The sequence below is a fragment of the Lampetra planeri genome, chromosome 60 (assembly GCF_965212315.1).
Source record: "Lampetra planeri chromosome 60, kcLamPlan1.2.h2, whole genome shotgun sequence".
Lineage (NCBI taxonomy): Eukaryota > Metazoa > Chordata > Hyperoartia > Petromyzontiformes > Petromyzontidae > Lampetra > Lampetra planeri.
The window spans coordinates 1592700-1613014 of NC_136166.1; the positions used below are offsets into that span (position 1 = coordinate 1592700).

General features: G+C 46.5%; 1 protein-coding gene across 1 annotated transcript in view; it reads right to left on the minus strand.

Annotated features, from left to right (window-relative positions):
* Positions 1 to 222: 222 nt before the first annotated feature.
* Positions 223 to 20315, minus strand: part of LOC144736323 (polycystin-1-like protein 2) — a 28389-nt gene continuing 8296 nt past the window's right edge. The window contains exons 4-15 of the mRNA XM_078618983.1: positions 18280 to 18525; positions 17466 to 17636; positions 16947 to 17107; positions 15545 to 15697; positions 11987 to 12509; positions 10433 to 10526; positions 8785 to 9074; positions 7861 to 8035; positions 5156 to 5329; positions 4104 to 4307; positions 2580 to 2864; positions 223 to 2359 (exon numbers count right to left, since the gene is read on the minus strand). Of these exons, the coding sequence (XP_078475109.1) occupies positions 1806 to 2359; positions 2580 to 2864; positions 4104 to 4307; positions 5156 to 5329; positions 7861 to 8035; positions 8785 to 9074; positions 10433 to 10526; positions 11987 to 12509; positions 15545 to 15697; positions 16947 to 17107; positions 17466 to 17636; positions 18280 to 18525 (3030 nt within the window). The 3' untranslated portion in view covers positions 223 to 1805. The remainder of the gene's footprint in view (positions 2360 to 2579; positions 2865 to 4103; positions 4308 to 5155; positions 5330 to 7860; positions 8036 to 8784; positions 9075 to 10432; positions 10527 to 11986; positions 12510 to 15544; positions 15698 to 16946; positions 17108 to 17465; positions 17637 to 18279; positions 18526 to 20315) is intronic.

Here is a 20315-nt window from a genome sequence, read left to right on the forward strand (position 1 = left end):
GAATAGACTGCATAACAAAGGCTGAGCCTTATGTTTAGTGTTGGTCTCTATGTTACAGGTTGAGTCACAAACCGCACCTCTCCATAAGGCTCAGCCTTTGTTATGCAGTCTATTCTTAGTCTCAAGCCTCACATTACCATATTAATAATAAAGATGCGGCCCATGCCCCACCACCTTCTCCAACCATTATATAAACGCAGTGGTAACTCCTGAAATCTCTCATTTACTTGATACAGCTATCGTGGCTGTGACGGTACCACCTGAAGACGGAAGCTTGTGTTGCCTCCGAAACGTCGTGATTTTTTATTTTATTTTACTTTTTAATGTTTTTACCTACGTGACTTTACCGAAAAAACCTAAGGATATGCTGTGTATGTGTTTGCGTTTGTGCTGTACGGCTCTCCGACGTGTTATTGGGGCCGTTCCGCTCGTCGTTCGGCACGATGTCCACATTTTTTGCTCCACGTGCTGGGAGCTTCTTCGGGAATGGATCATATCAGTCCAATACAGTTCCTGAAAGAAGCTCCCAGCACGTGGGGCGAAACGTCGGACATCGTGCCAAACGACGTGTTTTACGACCTGAAAACCACATCGGAGTGCTGTCGTCTACCGCTCATCAACCTTAAGCGATGGCCAAGGCAACAAAGAAGCGACACTGATGAAGGGTGCAAACACAAGTTTGCCAAGGTCCTTTTCAGACTTATTTCCACATCAAATGATATTGTCAAACATCTAGAATAAACTGTTGTATCTTCTGTAGTTGTTTAGAGATATAATCTGAAAATGTAATAAGGTTATTTAATGATAAACTAAATAAGTTAGGTAACAGGCGTGTGGGACTGTATTACTTCGACAGCTTGCAGATACAAATTCACACGTGGAACGATTTTTTTTCCAAAAATGACATTCAGATATTTATAGAACGATAATATTAATTAATAAACATTGTACATCCACCGCTGGAGTAAGGCCTCCCCCCCACACCGTGTCAGTCATGGAGTTTTATGACCATACTTCCCCGCACTGGTCAGTGTGGGTAGACGAGGGCGAGCTCCCACGGACAGGTACAGGTGTCACCGCTGTGCTTGTGTGACCTGGGTCTGGGTACAGACTTGGATACACCAACTGGATGAACGGTCCGTGGCTAAAGGTGGCAGTAGCGTTATATTGGTGGCCGACTCTGTGTTGTATTGCATTATATTTCTAAGTTTACTAGGTTTGTTTTCTCTTTCATTTGTACCTGATGATGATTGCTTGTGTTGCAATCGAAACGTCGTATGCTATTATTTAATTTATTTTCTTTCTACGTAACTTTACCGAAAGAACCAAAGAGTAATTCCTGCAGTCACGAAAGCTCCAAATCAAGTTTGGGACACAATAAGTTTGGCATAACGAAGGTATCTCCTGATATGTATAGAGAGTATTCCCTCGTTATTCACGAACTTGTTAGCTCCGACAAATCACATCTGGAACTCTACACGATGGGATCGAGAGAGAGAATGCGATGACAAAGTTACGAGAGTGCAAGTGTTGAGAGAGAAAGCGATGAGAGATAACACGATGAGAGATAAAGCGATGACAGATAAAGCAATGAGATATAGTGATAATATAAGGAGATATGTTATTATAATTGTCACATATTTAATATCTTATATATGCATTTTTAAGGTAATTCTTAAGAACTGCTTTTTTTGTGTTTAGTTTATTGTCCTTTCCCCGCACCTCCAATTAACACGGTTGGCTACATATGGCGCGAAAGAAGTTCAACATGCATACATACGTAAGTCGTCTGTGGCAGACATGAATTATTTATTTGGCCTAAAAAATCCTTTCAAGGCGGGGACAGCTGCAAGCACTGCCCTGATCTTGCTCAACAGCACTTTGTGCAACCCCAAGCTGTGCGGTTGCTCCCGCAGGCCCCTTCGGAAGCTGACGAACCCCGCGGAGAGTATGCCCAGCGAAAAGTTGACGATCACGAAGGTGTTCACAGACGTGAAGGCGAAGTAAATCAGAGGTCCTAGGACGCGGTTGGCTGCATACAGCTCGCCATAGCCCGGCTGACCCAAGAGCAGGGAGAACAGCTGCTCCAGGCACGTGGTGAACGTGCGGTAGTTCCGCAGCGAGCCGGCGAACAGCAGGCTGGTGAGCTGGCCGAAGCTGCAGAAAACGACGAGCACGATGACTGCGAAGCCCTGGATGTGGTCCCGCGCCTCCGAGAAGGCGCCGACGAGCACCTCGAATTGCCTGAGGGACTTCATGTGGCCCAGCAACTTGACGGTGCTGACAAACACGAGGGTCGCCAGCAGTTCAGAGAGCTGCCGGTCCCATGTGACCAGCTCCTGAAAGTTGACAAACCTGTCTATAAAAGAAGAGAGAAGGGCCCATTGAGATTTTGCACTCTGAACGATGTCCATTGAGATCGAGTAATCGTGCCGGCAATCTGTAGACTCATCGATTACAGCACTTACAATAATGGGGGATATATAACCCCAGCTCCACTTTGGATGAACAAATCAAAGATGATCGTTAAACGTACCGGTCCAGAGAGACCCGCCCGTGGAAGTTTGTGAAGAACTTACGCGGATCCGTTCTGAACTTCTCAAGCGTGCGCGTGGCCACGCTCATCTTGATTAAGTAAGTGACCACAGAGGCTGCACCAAGCGTGATGCTCAACAGCTCCACGATGTTCCAGAAGCTTTTGAAGTACGCCACGCCAAGTTCGGACAAGCGCAGGGCCTCCGTGGCGGCAATGATCACCAGCAAGACGGCAAAGACGATGTAAACTACGCCAGTCAGGGTTTCCAATTTTCCCACGAAGCTCTCTATCCTAAACACGTGGATGTATGCGTGCCCATACGCACCGCCTGAAAAACAGTGAACAACATACGTCAATTTAACACGTAGGATTTTGCGACCAATATTACCCGTAATAGAGGTTACTGGGTTAGGTCGCGTAGAAATAAATTGTAATTTATATGCATACATTAACACCAGCCTAACCCCCCAGCCTTTCGCACCTGATTGGCTCACAAGTGAAAACATCAGAGTTGTGGATTTCTCCACAACTCTGGCTGTCGCCTGACGATGCTGGTTGTAATTACCAGTGAAACGTTGTACTCGAATTGTAAATGTTGTGGATTTACTCTCCAACACAACCGGTGTGCTGTACTAGTCACGTGACAAACGTTACTAATTGGCTGTGTTGGGTGGTGGCGGGTTTAACGACAGATTTATATTTACGCAAACTAACCAAAAAACCTCTTATGGATAACATATGTGAAGTAAATACACATTCTTGTGCTGTCATTATAATAATAATGTTCTGAAGAATGGTGATACTGCCGTGGTGTTAATGGTCAACCCACTGGCCTTGCGATCCAGAAGTCACCGGTTCGATTTCCCCGCACGGGAGATGAAACAATGGTGCAAGTTTCTTAAAAGGTGCCGCAGTGGCGAGATGTTAACTGTCTTGCCGAGTATGCAGGAGGCCGTGAGCTAGATCCTGACCATGATGCTTTTCTGTATATTTGGAATTCGATTTTTCAATGGGTTTTCCGGTTTTCCCCCCCACATTTAGAATCAACATAAGCTTTGAGTATTTGGCTGCTGCTATAAATTTCCACATAATACGCCACTTCATTGAGCTATCATATATGGCCAGGCCGCTTCTAAAAAAGAGCTACGTAGCTCAGTTGGCCTTACCTGGTAGAATCAAACTAAAATCTACGTCTCCATGAACCCAACAGTATAAATGGATACACCATAGTTAGTGGATTGGCAGTTTGTGTGTGCGGTGGGGTAGAGTGTGAGTACTCGAACTTCTTCCAAGACTTAAAGCTTTCGTGACTGCAGGGATTCATCTTCTTGGTTCTTTCGGTAAAGTCACGTAGAAGGGAAGTAATAAAATAATAAAAATAAAACATAACATAGAAGTAATAAAATAATAAAAATAAAACATAATACAATTATTATGTTTTATTTTTATTATTTTATTACTTCCCTTCTACGTGACTTTACCGAAAGAACCAAGAAGATTCTTCCAAGACGTTCAGCCAGCTTGGAAGAGTAGGCCAAAATACCCCGTAGAGGGGCCCTCTTCTTACCGCCTTGCGAGAACTCCAGGAGGAGGGTGACGGAGCAGAAGAGGTCCGTGTTCATGTTGTAGCCGGTGAACTCGGTCAGCACGGCCCTCGTGCTGTGGTCCAGCCAGGAAGCTGAGCTCAGGTTGGCCACGATCTCAGTGCCATCCGCGAGGTTCAACCCCAGTTCGGCGACGAACCCTCCTCCCGGATAGAGCGCGAGGTCTCCTGTGAATTGTAAACGTTCTGGGTTTACTCTCCAACACACAACCAACCGGTGTGGCTGAGCTCGTAACGAAATTTGCACGTTTTTGTTTACGTGACCAACCCTTACTAATTGGCTGTGTCGGATGGTGGAAGGTTTAATGACATGTATATTTAAGCGATCTAACACAAAAAAACCCTCTATTAAGGTCTCCTGTGATGGCACACGGGCGCCAGTTGACTTAAGTCTTAAGGGAAGAGATTAAAACAGTTGTTGCTTAAAGTAGTAGTGAATAGTTTAGATTGGGAGTGAGCGATTTTATTCAATATTTAAGATAATAATAATAGTACATATGAAGTAGATGGAAAAGTATTGTTGATTACTCGCTCTTTAACAAATAATGCGAACACAAACGCAAATGTTTTCATGCACATTAAGTTCATGGGATTCCACAGTAGCTGGCCGCGGAGGTAGGGAAGTTCGTGGGGGGCAAATGGTAAAATTACAGGAGATTGTTAACATGGAATGCTGGGAAAATTACTGTACCATAGTCGAGAATGCGAACAACAAAATATCGTATTAACCTTCTCAACAACGAAGCCTCATGGCTACTGTACGTTACGTATTACATTTCACAGTTTTATTTTGTGTTTATATTTCTGTATATGCAGAATAGTTTTTTTTCTGCCTGACCCTACTGGATGTGGAGAAACCGGCTCGCTTGTATTGAAACAAATGCTGCATTCCACTGAAGGCTGTGAGGCCCCAGTCGGCCTTCAACCATAGCCAAGCAACTCCTGATCACCTCTGTCTGTCAGCACCCCCCCCCCCCCCCGATTGCTTTGCACCATCGCACAGTTTTCAATCTTACCGACTGTCGTGAGCCCTTGTAAAGCCTGGGCGGTGCTGTATGACCAATAATTCCGCTGGCCCGATGTGTTCGTGGAATTCGCACTCTGCCACCCTTCCAGAAAGCTGCCGGTCATTTCTTCATCTCCGCCGCCGGACACTTTGTGCTGTAAGCCCATGACATCGTTGAAGCTCTCTGAAAATCAAACGAAACGCGCGCACGCGCGGGGTTAACTTCCTATCCATCTGACAGCTATGCTATGCAATATCATGGGGCCTTTTTGGCAGTATCAAAGTATGACAAATAAGAATAGGTTTTACCCTTTCTGGCAATAAAACAGGTGTTAAGATGTTCAAACACCAAATAGTTATTGCCAGACGTGTGTAATTCTTTCACACTGTAAAGTTTCAGCACGACTGAAGCCGTAGAATTCTAAATATTGTGTAATTATATCACCGCTTTCCGGAAACATTATTGCAAAATAGTGTCATTGTGGGTTTGGTGCCACGGTGGGTCGAAGGCTGGCACCAAGTTCCCAGTGCGGGCACCAAGTCCCACCCCTGTCGTGCTATTCGTACTGTTTGTTGTTGTAACGTGCTAACCCACCACTACTGGACATCTGTTAAAAAGAGCTTCATAGCTCATCAGATTCCCCCAGTATTAATACATAGTTTGATTTTGATTGCCGAGTCAGCAGAGGGGGCATGGTAATAATTCTATCTGTGGAGTTCTTAGTGCCTCGTGTTCATTAAAAACACTATGTCAATAACGATGTGTGCTTAAAATGCTAAATATATAACAGGTGGCGGGTAGGGTAATGATACACAGAGAGGTCAAAGAGACAGAGTGAACAATACGAGTTGGTGACTGCACTGTACACTGTGGGACGTGATGAGAATCACATTTTTTTTACTTTCCCCGATGACCCAGTTTTTGTTAAATTGGTGTGCAACAGTAGCTATTAAGTAACAGGCAAACCCGTCGTGAATCAAAAAGTATTTGGAAAATAAATTTCGATTAAAATTCTAAAATATTTTCGCACCATTGCATTTTGCAGTCTCCGACAACTCTTATTATCCACTCTGGCTGGCCTCTCTCGTGACGTGTGATAAGGAAGTAAGGACCGTGGCACAACATGTCAGCTATTATCTAATTTAAATGTTACGGCCACAATGTTGTTATCTAGAAACATGCCTTTTTAGATTATTTAAGCTATTTTGCTGCTAAAAATGTCCACTATAATGACAAGTCACTTCGTTCAACTATCATTTGTGGCTGGGTCGCTTATGAAAAAGCTAATAGCTCAGTAGGCTATACCTGGTAAGATAAAAATAGTTGTTTTATTCGAATATATATTTTAAATGATGTATTTAGGGGCCGTCCATAAATGACGTCACGCACCTAGGGGGGTCGGGGGGGGGGGGGTCGGACATTTGTGACGATGTGTGACGAGGGGAGGAGGGGGGGTTGAGAAATGTGACGTCACGTAAAAATGCGCAACTTTAAATAAATATTAATTAAAATGAATTGTTATAACACAATTTTTTAAAATAAATTTTCATTATCTGCTATTTAATTATTTAAATTTACTAAGGTCACCTTTATTTATTATATGAAGGAGCATTTTGCTTCTCCATGGGAGAATGGAGAAGCATAAATTTTGTAAATTTTTTGAATGATTGTTATTAAACATTTTTATTCTAATTATTCTACCAGGGCTTTTCATTCTGTGAAATGAATGTGATTGTTATAATTGTACTCTCCACTTTGCTTCGTTCTACTACAAAGTTGAAAGTATTTTTTAATAGTTATAATTACTTTTAATATTTTATAATTATGAGAGAATTTTAATATATTCTGAACATCTGCAGTTTTAGTTAGACGTTGAATATTTTCAAGTGAATTTTATGCTAAATTTCAGCTTTCCAACGCCTCCTTTTTAATAAATGTTTTCTCCTACAACATCAGAGTGCAGCGCCACGTTAAATACGCACTACAATGACAATCGTTTAAAGTGATCTGAAGCATGTTGTATTTTCAAAATGGAAATATGGTTTTGGAGGGGGGGGGCAGAGCTTTGTGACGTCATATTTGAGGGGGGTCTGACTTTTTGTGACGCCGTGTGACGATGGGGGGTTCAAAATCGGCCAAAATCGCGTGACGTCATTTATGGATGGCCCCTTACCTCTTCCATGCTTTGCACTCCTATTGTGTTTTTGCAATGTTTGTTGTCATAACGTTCTGACCAGCACCGACTGGACGTTTGTGAAAAAAAGCTTTATAGCTCATTGGATTCCTCGAGTATCAATAAATATTTAGATTTTGAGTGTTGCTGTTAATTGTGCTTATGCACCACTGCCAACGCAGCAGCAGCAGCGGCAGCAGCGTCACCAAATACTCTGTTGTATTATTCAGCGCGCGGTTCCTAACATGTAAAGTCTTCCTCACTGCTCGTTTTTCGTTTGCGTTGTCCCCCCTCCGCACCTCTGATTAGCAAGGGCGGCGACCACATACGGTGCAGAAAGAAGTTCAACATACGAATACATGCATTAGGGTCAGTGGACGTGGGGGGCAGGCTGTGTGCGTGTGTGGTTTATAATCTTCCTAACGAGCCAGGCGAGTATCGAGCGATCGTTTTGTTTTGGCGCTCGTGGTGGTATCCGCCCCCCCCCCCCGTGACAAAGTCGCCACTGCCGTTGGCGCCGACAGGAGGAAGTTCCACGCACGCGGCACGGATCTGATCTGGCGCAGCCTGCCAGGTCCAACACGGATCGTGCTGAAGTCGCCGAGGTAGTATCGTTCTCTCCAGCTCATCCTCTCCCCGTTGTACCACGCCCTGGGGTAGAAGTTCGGGAGGAAGCCGTTCTGCATCCAATCCCAAAACGAGCCGACGTCCGCCACCTGCTCTCGGGAATGCAGGGTCACAAAGGGTCGCGCTCGTCACATCGTGAGGTCGTGCTTCATCACACAAGCACACACAAAGTGCTTGGCCACAAACAAACAAACAAACGGTAGATTTGAAGTTTTCGTTACTATTTTGGTTTACTGTAATTTTGCTGTGACGGTTCCACCTGAAGACGGAAGCTTGTGTTGCCTCCGAAACGTCGTGATTTAATTTATTTGTATTCTTTTAACCTACGTGACTTTACCGAAAAAACCAAAGAGTAGACAAACGGTAATACCACCGCGCTGCTGATCTCATCAAGGAGTAAAAACCATCGTCACGCGAACTCTGCCTATCATCCTCGCAGGAGCAGCGGCAGCCTTTCGCTGGCGGTCGCCGCATCACGCGGCGGTTTCGGACGGAAAGTTTTTCCTTCCGATATTAGGAAGCCACTGGAGCTGTGCACTTTTAAATAAAGATTAAAAACGAGATTATTTGCGACTGCTTCTTGCGTTTAGTTTCGTGTCCTTCCTCCGGACCTGTGATGAGCACGGTTGGCTATGTATGGTGCGAAAGACGTTCAATACACATAGATACATACGTACACGGTGGTCACCCATTCAAGCACTATCCAGGCTCAACCCCCCCCCCACGCCGCTTAGCTTCTGACATCTGATGAGACCTGGGCACCTGTGACAGCATTGCCATTCCCCAGTGATGGAAACAACCCTCGGCGCAGACACAGCGGACTCCCCGGAGCACTCACGCGGTCGAAGCCGTCGAGGACGAACGCGTTGCGGACAGAATTCTGGACCAGAAAGGCGTCGGGGTCCCTGCCGCGGTACGCGATGAACGCGAGCAGCGCCGCGTGCAGCAGGAAGAGGACGAGCTGCCTCGCCCGCTCCCACGCCGCGCGCTCTCGCTCACGTGCCCGGCGCATCGCCAGCAAATTGGCGCCCTGCGGGGGCCCGGGGAGGTAGTCGGCGCTCGGCAGCTCCGCCGCTTGCGTCGGAGGCTTGCAGTGGTCGTCTGCTTTGGGCCACTCGAACGTGTCCGCTGGTTTGTACGCAAGGTCGGGCCAAAAATCGTACGAGCGGTCAGTGTATCTGAGAGCGAGACGAAGCGTTGGGCGTCGCTGGTGGCGAGATGTTACGAGACGGTACAGTCACATGCCTGCGGGCATGTGACATTCTCCAGCCACAACCCGAAGCATAAGCCACAGTGTAAACAGCAGCGGCTTTTGGCTAGCCGTCGAACGAAAACGGTCGCCGCATCGTGCACTTTCATTATGTTAGGCGTCATGGTGGTAAGGTGTTGACTACCTTGTCCGGTATACAGGAGATTCGTGGGTTCGATCCCTACCCTGACGCCTGGTGTATATTTGCAGTTTTCATGTCTCTCTTTCTCCCTGCGTGGATTTTCTCCAAGTCCTCCGGTTTTCCCCGCCACATTTAAAACCATGGGTTTAGAGCATTTGGCTGCTGTTAAAAATGTCCACGTGATAATCCACTTTGTTAAGCTATCATTTGTGGCCAGGTCGCTTCTGGAAAAATGCTATATAGCTTAGCGGGCATTACCGGATAAAATAAAAATATATATTTTGGTTTCTTTAAAAAAAACCTGTCCTAGTATTTTCTCCCCAAAAGCTCTTCCACCTTGCGCTATCAAGCGCTTTGAGATACCTCGATATGAAAGGCGGTTTATAAAATAGAGGTTTTGTATTATTACAGGGACTCCTCTACTTATGAACATTCGACTTACGAACTTTCAGAGATACGAACAAACCTGTCCGTTCGGCCAGTTGCCTATTCGGACCGAGAGTCGTAAGTTCAACCTTACATGTTTGGAATCGACAGGAGTAAAGTTGGACATACGAACGAATCGACTTACGAACAGACCTCTGGAACCTAACTCGTTCATAAGTAGAGGAGTCCCCGTATTATCATTGGCATCGTGTCGTAAGATGACGCATTGATTGGAATCTTCGCGCAAATCACTGTTGTGGTATAAGAGAATGGCCCCGCGGAGGAAGTGGATATCGCAGAGCTACCTGTGCGATCCATTCAAGTGACCTCTGGTTCCACACAGTCGTGGGTGCCACTTACCACCTGCCCTGCCACTTACCACCCGCCCTGCCACTGAGTAATTTCGACGACAGTCAAACCAATATTTCAGACATTCTCAAGAGCTGGAATTTATCCCAATTAAGTGCAGAACCGAATGTGATTAAATTCTTATTTTGTTATTGTTGCTGTGTGTGCAGACATTGGTGATCTGAGACTGTGAACTCACTACACTCGAGGACCCGGCCTAGTTCACCCCAGCATCTCAGCAGTGCCAGGTCAGTGCCCTGATTTCTCAGCCATCTCAGACAATGATAATAGTTATCAGTTCCGTTATTTATATAATTTTACCTTTGTCCTTAAACAACTCCAACGTGTCGTCGATGTGCAGCGGCTTTCTCTTTTTCTTCATCAGCAGTGACACAAAAAATGCAATGCATACAACCTTGGGAAGAGAGAACAGTTGTTTTACACAGCTGGTTACGCGACGCTGCCAGCGCGTGTCGGTGTCTCCACAGCAGGCCAAGTTCTACATCGGTCCCAACGGAATCGTCACCTCAATTCCAGTACATTTTTCAGTCCGCTTTACTTTTCAGATTTGTTTTTCCCTCCCACTTCCAGCCAACTAAATTATTATTATAATTCGTAGTTATAGTTCATTTAATTTAATTCAACATTTCTCATCAGAGGGGCAGCAAAGGTCAACTTTGCTGGGTTGAGAGAATGCGGAATTAAATAGCCCACATATTGGTTCATATTCACACAACACGGTAAAGGTTGCTCACTTTTTATATGGCAAAAATTGCCCTTAAGAAACACTGTAAGGCACAACACGTTTGGACACACCGATTTAATTAACCCGGCGGTCAAATCCATTTTCACACGAAAATTGTATCTCCTTTTATAAGGTGGGGAGCTGATTAGCAATGTTTCTGTTGTTCATGTGGATGATTACGTATTTCAAAGATTGCTAAATTAGAATTTAAGTGTGAAAATTCCAAAGAGAGGACACAGGCAGAGAGAGAAAACAAAAAACCAGAGAGAGAGAAAAAAGACAAGCTTAAAACTTCCCCGTAGAAGTGGTTCAATCTTAATTTTGGAGCTTTCGTGACTTAGCAATCTTTGAAATACGTAATCAACCAGGCTATGCGTTAATTGTGTGTTGACCGACTCTCTGTGTTGCATTACATTACATTTCGATATTTTGCTAGGTTATTTAATTTTAGTGTGTCTTTCTCCTAATTTTCAAGCTTGCGTACCGTACCACGTCGTCGTCCACTCATTGACATGCAAATTTTTTCTCTGCCCCCTCCCCTCTCTCCGCCCCCGCCCCCTCTCTATATTTAAGGCCTCGTCACAGAGACGATCTCTCTTTGTGCCGATACGTGTTCTCTCTCTGTGTATCTTTGTGATATCTGTCTGCTTATATGTCTGTCGATAGTTTTCTGGTTAGATTTTTGTTGCTATTTTTTTTATACCTGATGATGATTGCTTGTGTTGCAATCGAAACGTCGTAGTATGCTATTATTTAATTTCTTATTTTATCTTTATACGTGACTTCGGGAGCAGTTTCATGGCAAATATCTTGAACAATCGAAGCGGGCCAGTGATGTTTCTGTGCGGACCGCGGTTTTAGCCCGAGACTCAAATTGACATTCATAGACTAACACAGAGATCCATTGACTTACACAGAGACTTCAACAGGCAAGAGCTTCGGGAACCAGCCTGGTGAATAACTGGAATGCTGTCTGTGAATGATCGAAGCAAGCAGTGCCGTTACCACGTGATCCGCGTTTTTTTGGATTGTGGGCCACCCTTAATTGTCGACGGGTGCAGGCGAGAGCCGCATGCGGGTCCATTCCCTTCTCTCACGTCAAAACAAAAAGGACCCAACGTCGATCTCACCTTGACGGGTTGGACGATGATGATGGACTGAAAGAACGACATGATGAATACGCGCAGCCACAAGTTGGCTTTGTCTGGACCCCACTCCATGCTGTAGAGGATGGTGAAGAAGCCGGAGGCCACCACGGAGAGGAAGACCAGGGACCAGGCCACGAACTTGTAGAACGCGGTCGCCGTGACGCGGCGGCACGGCGGCGGCTTTCTCCGCGGCCCGGGGTCACCCTCCCCCTTGCCGTGGGTCTCGAAGAAGCGGAGCGTGGCCGGGCTGTAGGTCTGCCGTCGGAAGACGGCGACGATGACGAAGCTGACGGGGAAAACGATGAGGTTGCTCATGAGGCCGATGAGCATCTCCGAGAGGCTGAGGGTGAAGGGCCCAATCTGGACGTTGCCGGAGCCAGTGCTGGGGCCCGTCTCGAACCACATGGCGTTGGTGATCATGGTGAGGAAGAGCAGCGACACGCAGCAGGAGATGCGCTGCACACGGGAGAACGCGCTGCGTGTGGGGCGCATAAAGACGGAGACCCTGGGCGCAAACACAGCAACAACGACAACAAACAACATGAGGTGTAATGATTTGTAAGCAAGTCTGATGCTACTGGTGGAGGGACTAACTCATTTCTTTCCAAATGCTTGTTGTGTTTAGTTTGTTGGCTACGTAGGGTGTGAAACAAGTTCAGTATACATTTGTAGGGGTGTTACGGGAGGGCAAACAAACACACAAGGGGTGGTTGTGCCCACACGCACAAGGGTGCCTACATCCACGTCCGTAACGGTTAGCCCTGGGGCGCTGTGACGGCGCTGTGATCCCCCACGGCCCCACCCCTCAGGGGGGAGTTGCTATATAAGGCGGGGAGCCGGTGGGCTCAGGGTCCAGTATTACAGCTTAATCCAGTGAAGAGTGAAGACCAGCAGGATAGGCCCTGGGACTCCCCTGGCTCGCTGTCCTTCTAAGGACCGACCAGGGCAAGCCAGCGGCGCGGCCCTGAGAGCCCAGAGCCGATGCTCTTATAAGAGCCGGTCTGGTTGGCTAAGGATGCCGAGATCATAGCTTGGCCAGAGCTGGATCAGCTAGCCTCCCCTAGCTCTCTAGTGGAGGACCTGGGAGCAGACTAGCCGGGCTAGCGCGATTGGTGTCTCCCTGTTAGACGGGTGAAAGGGCCGTTACCCCTTCAGTGTTGAGATGAGCAAGGCATTATGGTTCATTTGTTCATATGTGGCAAGCACTTTATGTGAAATGAGTGCGACCTTAAAATGATTTGGTGGCGCTGCTGTGTTTAGTTTGTTGGCTACGTATGGTACGAAAAAAATTCAACGAACAGTGCATACATTTAGACTAAAGATAAAGGTGTAGCCCTGCAATTGCCTCATCATGCCACTTCTGTCAAAAGGGTATCAACTCAAGATGACCCTGGAGAAGCCCCTCTTGGGGGGGTACCTTGGCCTGGAAATTTATAGCAGCAGCCAGTGAAGTTGATTCTAAAGGCGGAGGGAAAAAAACCGAAGGACCCGGAGAAAAATCCACGCGACCATGGGGAAAGACACGCAAACTCCGCCTCTACAGGTGTCAGGGTTGGGATAGAACCCATGACCTGTAAACTTAAAAAAACCTTTACACTATGAGATCTCTTTTAGCAGTGGCAAAATATAGTAGTAGGTTTTTACCCTTTTTAAACTGGTACAAAACTGACACCTTTATTCAAGGCATCATGTTTGCAATAACCACAAAGGTGTCAGTTTTGTACCAGTTTAAAAAAGGGTAAAAACCTACTACTATATTTTGCCACTGGTAAAAGAGATATCATAGTGTAAATGCTTACCCCGAGCTCTCAATACTCTGATATTGCACTGTGTTTGAGTTGTACGCCTTCTGGTGTCATCTGGTCCAACACCAATGGGGACTAGGCTCTAAAGAAAGCCGTCTCGGGTGTGGACCAATCAACTTCAAGGACAGTGCATATTATTATTATTATCAGAGTTGCTTCTTTTTGTTTGCTTTTTTGACTACTTGTGTTGTGGTTATTGCAAACATGATGCCTTGAATAAAGGTGTCAGTTTTGTACCAGTTTAAAAAGGGTAAAAACCTACTACTATATTTTGCCACTGGTAAAAGAAATCTCATAGTGTAAATGCTTACCCCGAGCTCTCAATACTCTGATATTGCACTGTGTTTGAGTTGTACGCCTTCTGGTGTCATCTGGTCCAACACCAATGGGGACTAGGCTCTAAAGAAAGCCGTCTCGGGTGTGGACCAATCAACTTCAAGGACAGTGCATATTATTATCATTATCAGAGTTACTTCTTTTTGTTTGCTTTTTTGACTACTTGTATTGTGGTTATTGCAAACATGATGCCTTGAATAAAGGTGTCAGTTTTGTACCAGTTTAAAAAGGGTACAAACCTACTACTATATTTTGCCACTGGTAAAAGAGATCTCATAGTGTAAATGCTTACCCCGAGCTCTCAATACTCTGATATTGCACTGTGTTTGAGTTGTATGCCTTCTGGTGTCATCTGGTCCAACACCAATGGGGACTAGGCTCTAAAGAAAGCCGTCTCGGGTGTGGACCAATCAACTTCAAGGACAGTGCATATTATTATCATTATCAGAGTTGCTTCTTTTTGTTTGCTTTTTTGACTACTTGTGTTGTGGTTATTGCAAACATGATGCCTTGAATAAAGGTGTCAGTTTTGTACCAGTTTAAAAAGGGTACAAACCTACTACTATATTTTGCCACTGGTAAAAGAGATCTCAGTGTAAATGCTTACCCCGAGCTCTCAATACTCTGATATTGCACTGTGTTTGAGTTGTATGCCTTCTGGTGTCATCTGGTCCAACACCAATGGGGACTAGGCTCTAAAGAAAGCCGTCTCGGGTGTGGACCAATCAACTTCAAGGACAGTGCATATTATTATCATTATCAGAGTTGCTTCTTTTTGTTTGCTTTTTTGACTACTTGTGTTGTGGTTATTGCAAACATGATGCCTTGAATAAAGGTGTCAGTTTTGTACCAGTTTAAAAAGGGTAAAAACCTACTACTTTAAAAAAACCTATATAGCTCAATGGGCCTTACCTGGTAAATTAGATAAATAAAAAGTTAGTTTAGTTTATCAATTGCGTTCATGGGAAATGTCGTAAACCGTACTCTAAAGAGGGGAGGGAGAGGAGGTGCGGGGGGGGGGGAATTGGCTTATACTGTACAATACTCCACCTGTATGTATGTTGGACTTATTTTGCACCATACGTAGTTAACCGTGCTAATCGGAGGTACCGGGGGAAGGAAAAAAAATAAACACATAAAGCAGTACTTTTAAATCTTAATGATTTGCAAACTTGATTTAAAAGTAAATAGCTCCCAGTCGCTTCCTCACATCGGAGGGCTGGAATCCCTTCAATGAGGTCTGGAATCACTCAGATTTGCCAAGGGCCGCAGACACTAAACCAGCCGTGTGTTACGCCGAGGTTGCTCGTGCAGTTGGGGTGGGGTAAGCCAGCCTCACACACGCAGTCATCATGAACGTTGAACCCGCACCGTTTCCGCCCGTGTTACCGTAGCCTACCACATGTGGTCGTCGGTGATCTTGCTCTGCACCGTCGACGAGAACACCATCCCCGTGCTGGGAATGAACTGGAAGCCGGCCACCGGCAGCTCCCTGCACAGCTGTCCGTCCTCAAACTCCGCCGCCAACCAGCGGTCGCACGGGAATGCGAACCTTTGGACACAGCGCAACTCAAGTGCCGTTCGTTGCTCGATGGTGGATCAGACGCAGGCGCGAGGGGGTGAAGGCGCGGTCCATGCAAGTGTCCACCGCTCTTTGCCACTGCTGGCGGAAGGGCCCCCACTAGAGGGAGCGCTAGAGAGGGGCAAAGTGGTGGCTAGGAGATGTTAACTACCTCGCCTGATAGACAGGAGGTCGTGGGTTCGATCTCGACTCTGATGCCTGTAAATTTGGAGTTTGTATGTCTCTCCCAGTGGTCGTGTGGATTTTTCTCTAGGTCTTCCGGTTTTTCCCTCCATATTTAGAATCAACGCACGTTTAGAATATTTGCCTGCTATAAATTTCTGCGTGATGAAAAGCCACTTCGTTGAGCTATAATTTGTGATGGCCAGGTTGCTTCTGAAAAAGAGCTACATAGCTCAGTGGGCCTTACTTGGTAACATAAAAAATAGTTCAGTTCGTATTTTAAGAAACCGCTCTAGAGGGTATGTTTGGCCTACTCTTTTGTGTGGTGGGGTAACACTTTACCCCACCACACACGACCTTTTGATCACTAACGTTGGTGAAACAATTTACACTGCTGGATGGACAGAGGCGGATTTAAGAAACTTTCGCCGGGAGATCGATCTGGTGACCTCTGGATTGCAAATCCGGTGCACTGACCATTATGTAATGAGATCATCCTTATTAATTTCTGAATTGTATTTCAATATTATAGGGTACTGTAATAATTGCATCAAAATCTAGGCACGTTGTTTATCGATTCAATGATTAGTTAACTAATATGTCACATGAGATGCTTGGCTAAGATCGAAATGAACAAACGGACAATGTGTCCAACATTTAAACTTCATAATTTTTGTAGCATTGGTTCAATACAAGCAAACTCCATTCTGTACAAAAATGTATGTACGTTGAAACTCTTTCACACCGTAAGTAGCCAACCAATCGGAGGTACGTGGGAAGGACAACAAACTAAATACAAAAAAGCAGTTATAAAGCAATGAGTTTTCAATCTGGATGATTTAAAAGTGCAAGGCTCCAGTGGCTTCCTAATATTGGAAAGAAGAGCGTTCCAGACGGCCGCAGAAGCGCACCTGAAAGCGCGCAATGCGCTGACCATCTTTGTTCGATGGTCAGCCAAAAGCCGCTTCCAAGCAGCGTGAAGTCATTAGCTCAGGGCGGATTACTTTTAGACCGATAGTAGCGCGCACACAGACACACGCTGACCGAGGCGACGTACGTTTGTTTGGCGTGGATGTCGTGCAGGAGGATGTGCCGTAGGAACCAGGAGCCCTGCCCTCCGGGCCCGCTGTTGTCATGCCAGATCGTGATGTTCCTGGGCTCGCCCCAGTAGCAGGGCACGGTCATCTCGAACGTGACCGTGCTGCCGCGGCTGAAGCCCTGCACGAGACCGCATGCACACACGCGCTTACTCATATGTCCCTATATGCAGGGGGGCTGGATTGAGGTGGTGGGCCTTTGCACAAAGATGGTGGTCACCGCATTGCGTGCTTTCAGATGCGGTTCGGCAGTCGTCTGGAACGCTCTTCCTTCCGATATTAGGAAGCCACTGGAGCTATGCACTTTAAAATCATCTCGATTGAAAACTCATTTATTTTTGTGTTTAGCTTGTAGTCCTTCCCTGCGACTCCAATTAGCAAGGGTGGCTTTGTACGGTGCGAAAGAAGTTCAAGATACGGAACACACAAGGCAAATAATAATAATCAGGATATTGAATATCAAGCGAGAGGACTCTTACCTTGAGGTGTCCATTGTGCAGGATGCGGGTCCCCGTGTCGCCCAGGCTGAAGTGCACGGTGAAGTAGACCCTGGACTGGGTGCCGGCTCCTGCCCGCATGCCCGTGACGATGCTCAGCAGGTACACATAGACGTGCGAGTCGTCGTTGTCCACCAGGGGCCTGATCGTCCACTGCGACGCAACATGGAAAAAGCCCCGACATTTACAGACTGTATCGCCATTTGGGCAGCTTGTGCCAATTTGCGCGGGAGATGTTGGTGGAAAATAGTGGCGTTTTTTTCATCATTCCCACTTTCGTGCCAAAATTTCGCCACAGAGTGCCCCTGCACCGATGTACAGGGGCACCACAGTAGTGAGATATGAACTTCCTCACCTGGTATGTAGGAGGCTGTAGGTTTGATCCCGACCCTGATGCTTGTTGTATATTTGGAGTTTCTGTGTCTCTCTATCTCTCCCTGTGGTCACCTGGATTTTTCTTCAGGTCCTTCAGTTTTTTCCTCCACATTTAGAATCAACGTCCGTTTAAGGGTATGGCTGCTATAAATTGCCTTGCGATCATAAGCCACTTCGTTGAGCTATCATTTGTGGTGGCCGGGTCACTTTCTGACAAAAAGCTACATAGCTCAGTGGGTCGTACCTGGATCAAACCCGTGACCTCCTGCATACCAGGCGAGGGAGTTTAAAATCCTGCCACTACGGCGTTCGATTCCAAGCCACGGCTAACATCGGTGGCATGCGCTATCTGAACCGGGGGCATCCTATCGATCAATCTATTGATCAATCAATCGTTGTTTCTTCCCCAGTGCCTGCGTACATTGTCTTTGTCGCGGCGGTCGGCCCTGCGGGCGTAGAGCAGCAGCAGGAGGTAGAGCAGCAGGATGGCGATGACCGTGGCGAAGACGGCCGCGTTGCTCCTCAGGTCGAACTTGGCGAACACCGTGGCGAAGTCGATGGTGTTCGGAGGCACGAAGAACTCAGCGGCGAAGGTGGCCTTGGCGAGGGCCCCCACGGTCAACGTGGCCACGCAGATGGTCTCCTCCGCCGACGAATCTGGGTGCACCTTTGCACGATCGAGGTTGAGTCAGGTTTGCCCTTCCTGCACTTTTTTGCGCGCACTCCTCAATCACGTATTTGTATCGTTTTGTTGCTGTTGTTATTGTTACTGTTGCAACATTCTGACCCGCCCCCTGACTGGACATCTGCGAAAACGAGATTTGTTGCTCATCGGATTCCTCCAGCATGAATAAATAAACAAATCGATTTATATTTCGAATCTGACAATTAGTTTAACCAGGGTGACACCTCAAAAGAGCAGGAGAAGTCTGGTTTGCAAAAGGTGACACCTGGGTCAACAAAATTACAAAAGCAAAACAAGATAAAATGTATGTATATATCTACATTGAACTTTTTTCACACTGTACGTAGCCAGCTGTGCTAATCGGAGGTGTGCGGGAAGGACAACAAACTAAACAGAAAAAGCAGATCCCAAGAAATTAGTTTTCATCAGAGATTTTAAGGTGCATAGCTCTAGTGGCTTCCAAATGTATGTGTAGTGACATCGCGGATGTCACTACACATACTTCGCGGATTTCACTGTGTAATGCCGGTCCTAGAGAGGCACGGCGTGCGATGTATTGACATCGCGGGCACCACATGTATGTGGGTGCAGTACCGGCCCTAGAGGGGCTCGGTGAGCGCTGACTGGCAGTGCTGAATGGCACCACGCTCTGCGTGCAGTGCCGACCCCTACAGGATAGGGTGTGAGAGTGCCGGCCATGGCAATGGGGTTACTAAGGGCCATGGTACTCTGGTTGACCCCGAAGGACTTGTGACCGGTAAAGTCTACACAGGGCCCCCAGGTGGGGGCTAGGGGTGGTCACATGTCAGGGTCGAGATCCCGCTCGAGGATTATAGAAGGTGGTCGTGGCTAAGGGCGGAGCCAGCCCTGGCACAGAGGATATAAGCCGGGTCCCAGAGAGGGATCGGCTGCTGCTGTTCATCCTGAAAAATCTACGTTCTACGTTCTATGTCCTACAGAGTCACCAACACGTCGACGGGGACCCAAGCTGTAGTCGGGTCCGTCGTAGCTAGTTAGTTACGCTGTAATTAGTATAGTTAGCCTGGTGGTCCACCACCATAGGTTGTTATCTGGTTTCAGGGGCAGTTACCCCTTTGTGTTGGTATTAATAAATGTGTTGCCTCCAGAGAGTACGTCTGCGACTCAGTTGAACTCACTACATATGTATGTATGTTGAAATTCTTTCACACCATATATAGCCAACCGTGCCAATGGGAAGTGCGCAATTGATGAAGCGAATAGAAATTGGAGCAAAAAACAACTGCGTCACCTCGCAAGCAATGAAAAATATTGCACAAGCATGAATAGAAGTTACATAATGATCCCCCTGTAGCATAAGTCGGCTCGGGCAGGTTAAAATGTTTAAGTTCATAACAGTACAATTACTATTAACTTACAGAAACGTGAAACGGATATAGGATTACTGTTGCGATAATATGTAAACAAAAATGTCGTGTCAAATGCAATTCCCAGTGAACCCGTTGGGTGTACAGGCTGCGTCAAGAGTGATCTGGGACTGAACATAACAATTTCATGATGATGATATTTATTTACCCAGGAAAGTCTCAAGACTCGGGGAGGGGGGGTAGCCTGCTGGGTTTTACAGGAGATGAGGGGCTATTCCACGCATCTTCCCCAATTGAGTAATCGGCTGGTAATATATTTTTAGTCACCTCTGTCACCAGAGGCGTAGCTAGGGGGGGGCAGGGGGGTACACGTGTCCCCGGGCGCCAAGGTAAAGGGGCGCCAAAATGAGGCTTACAACGTTACAT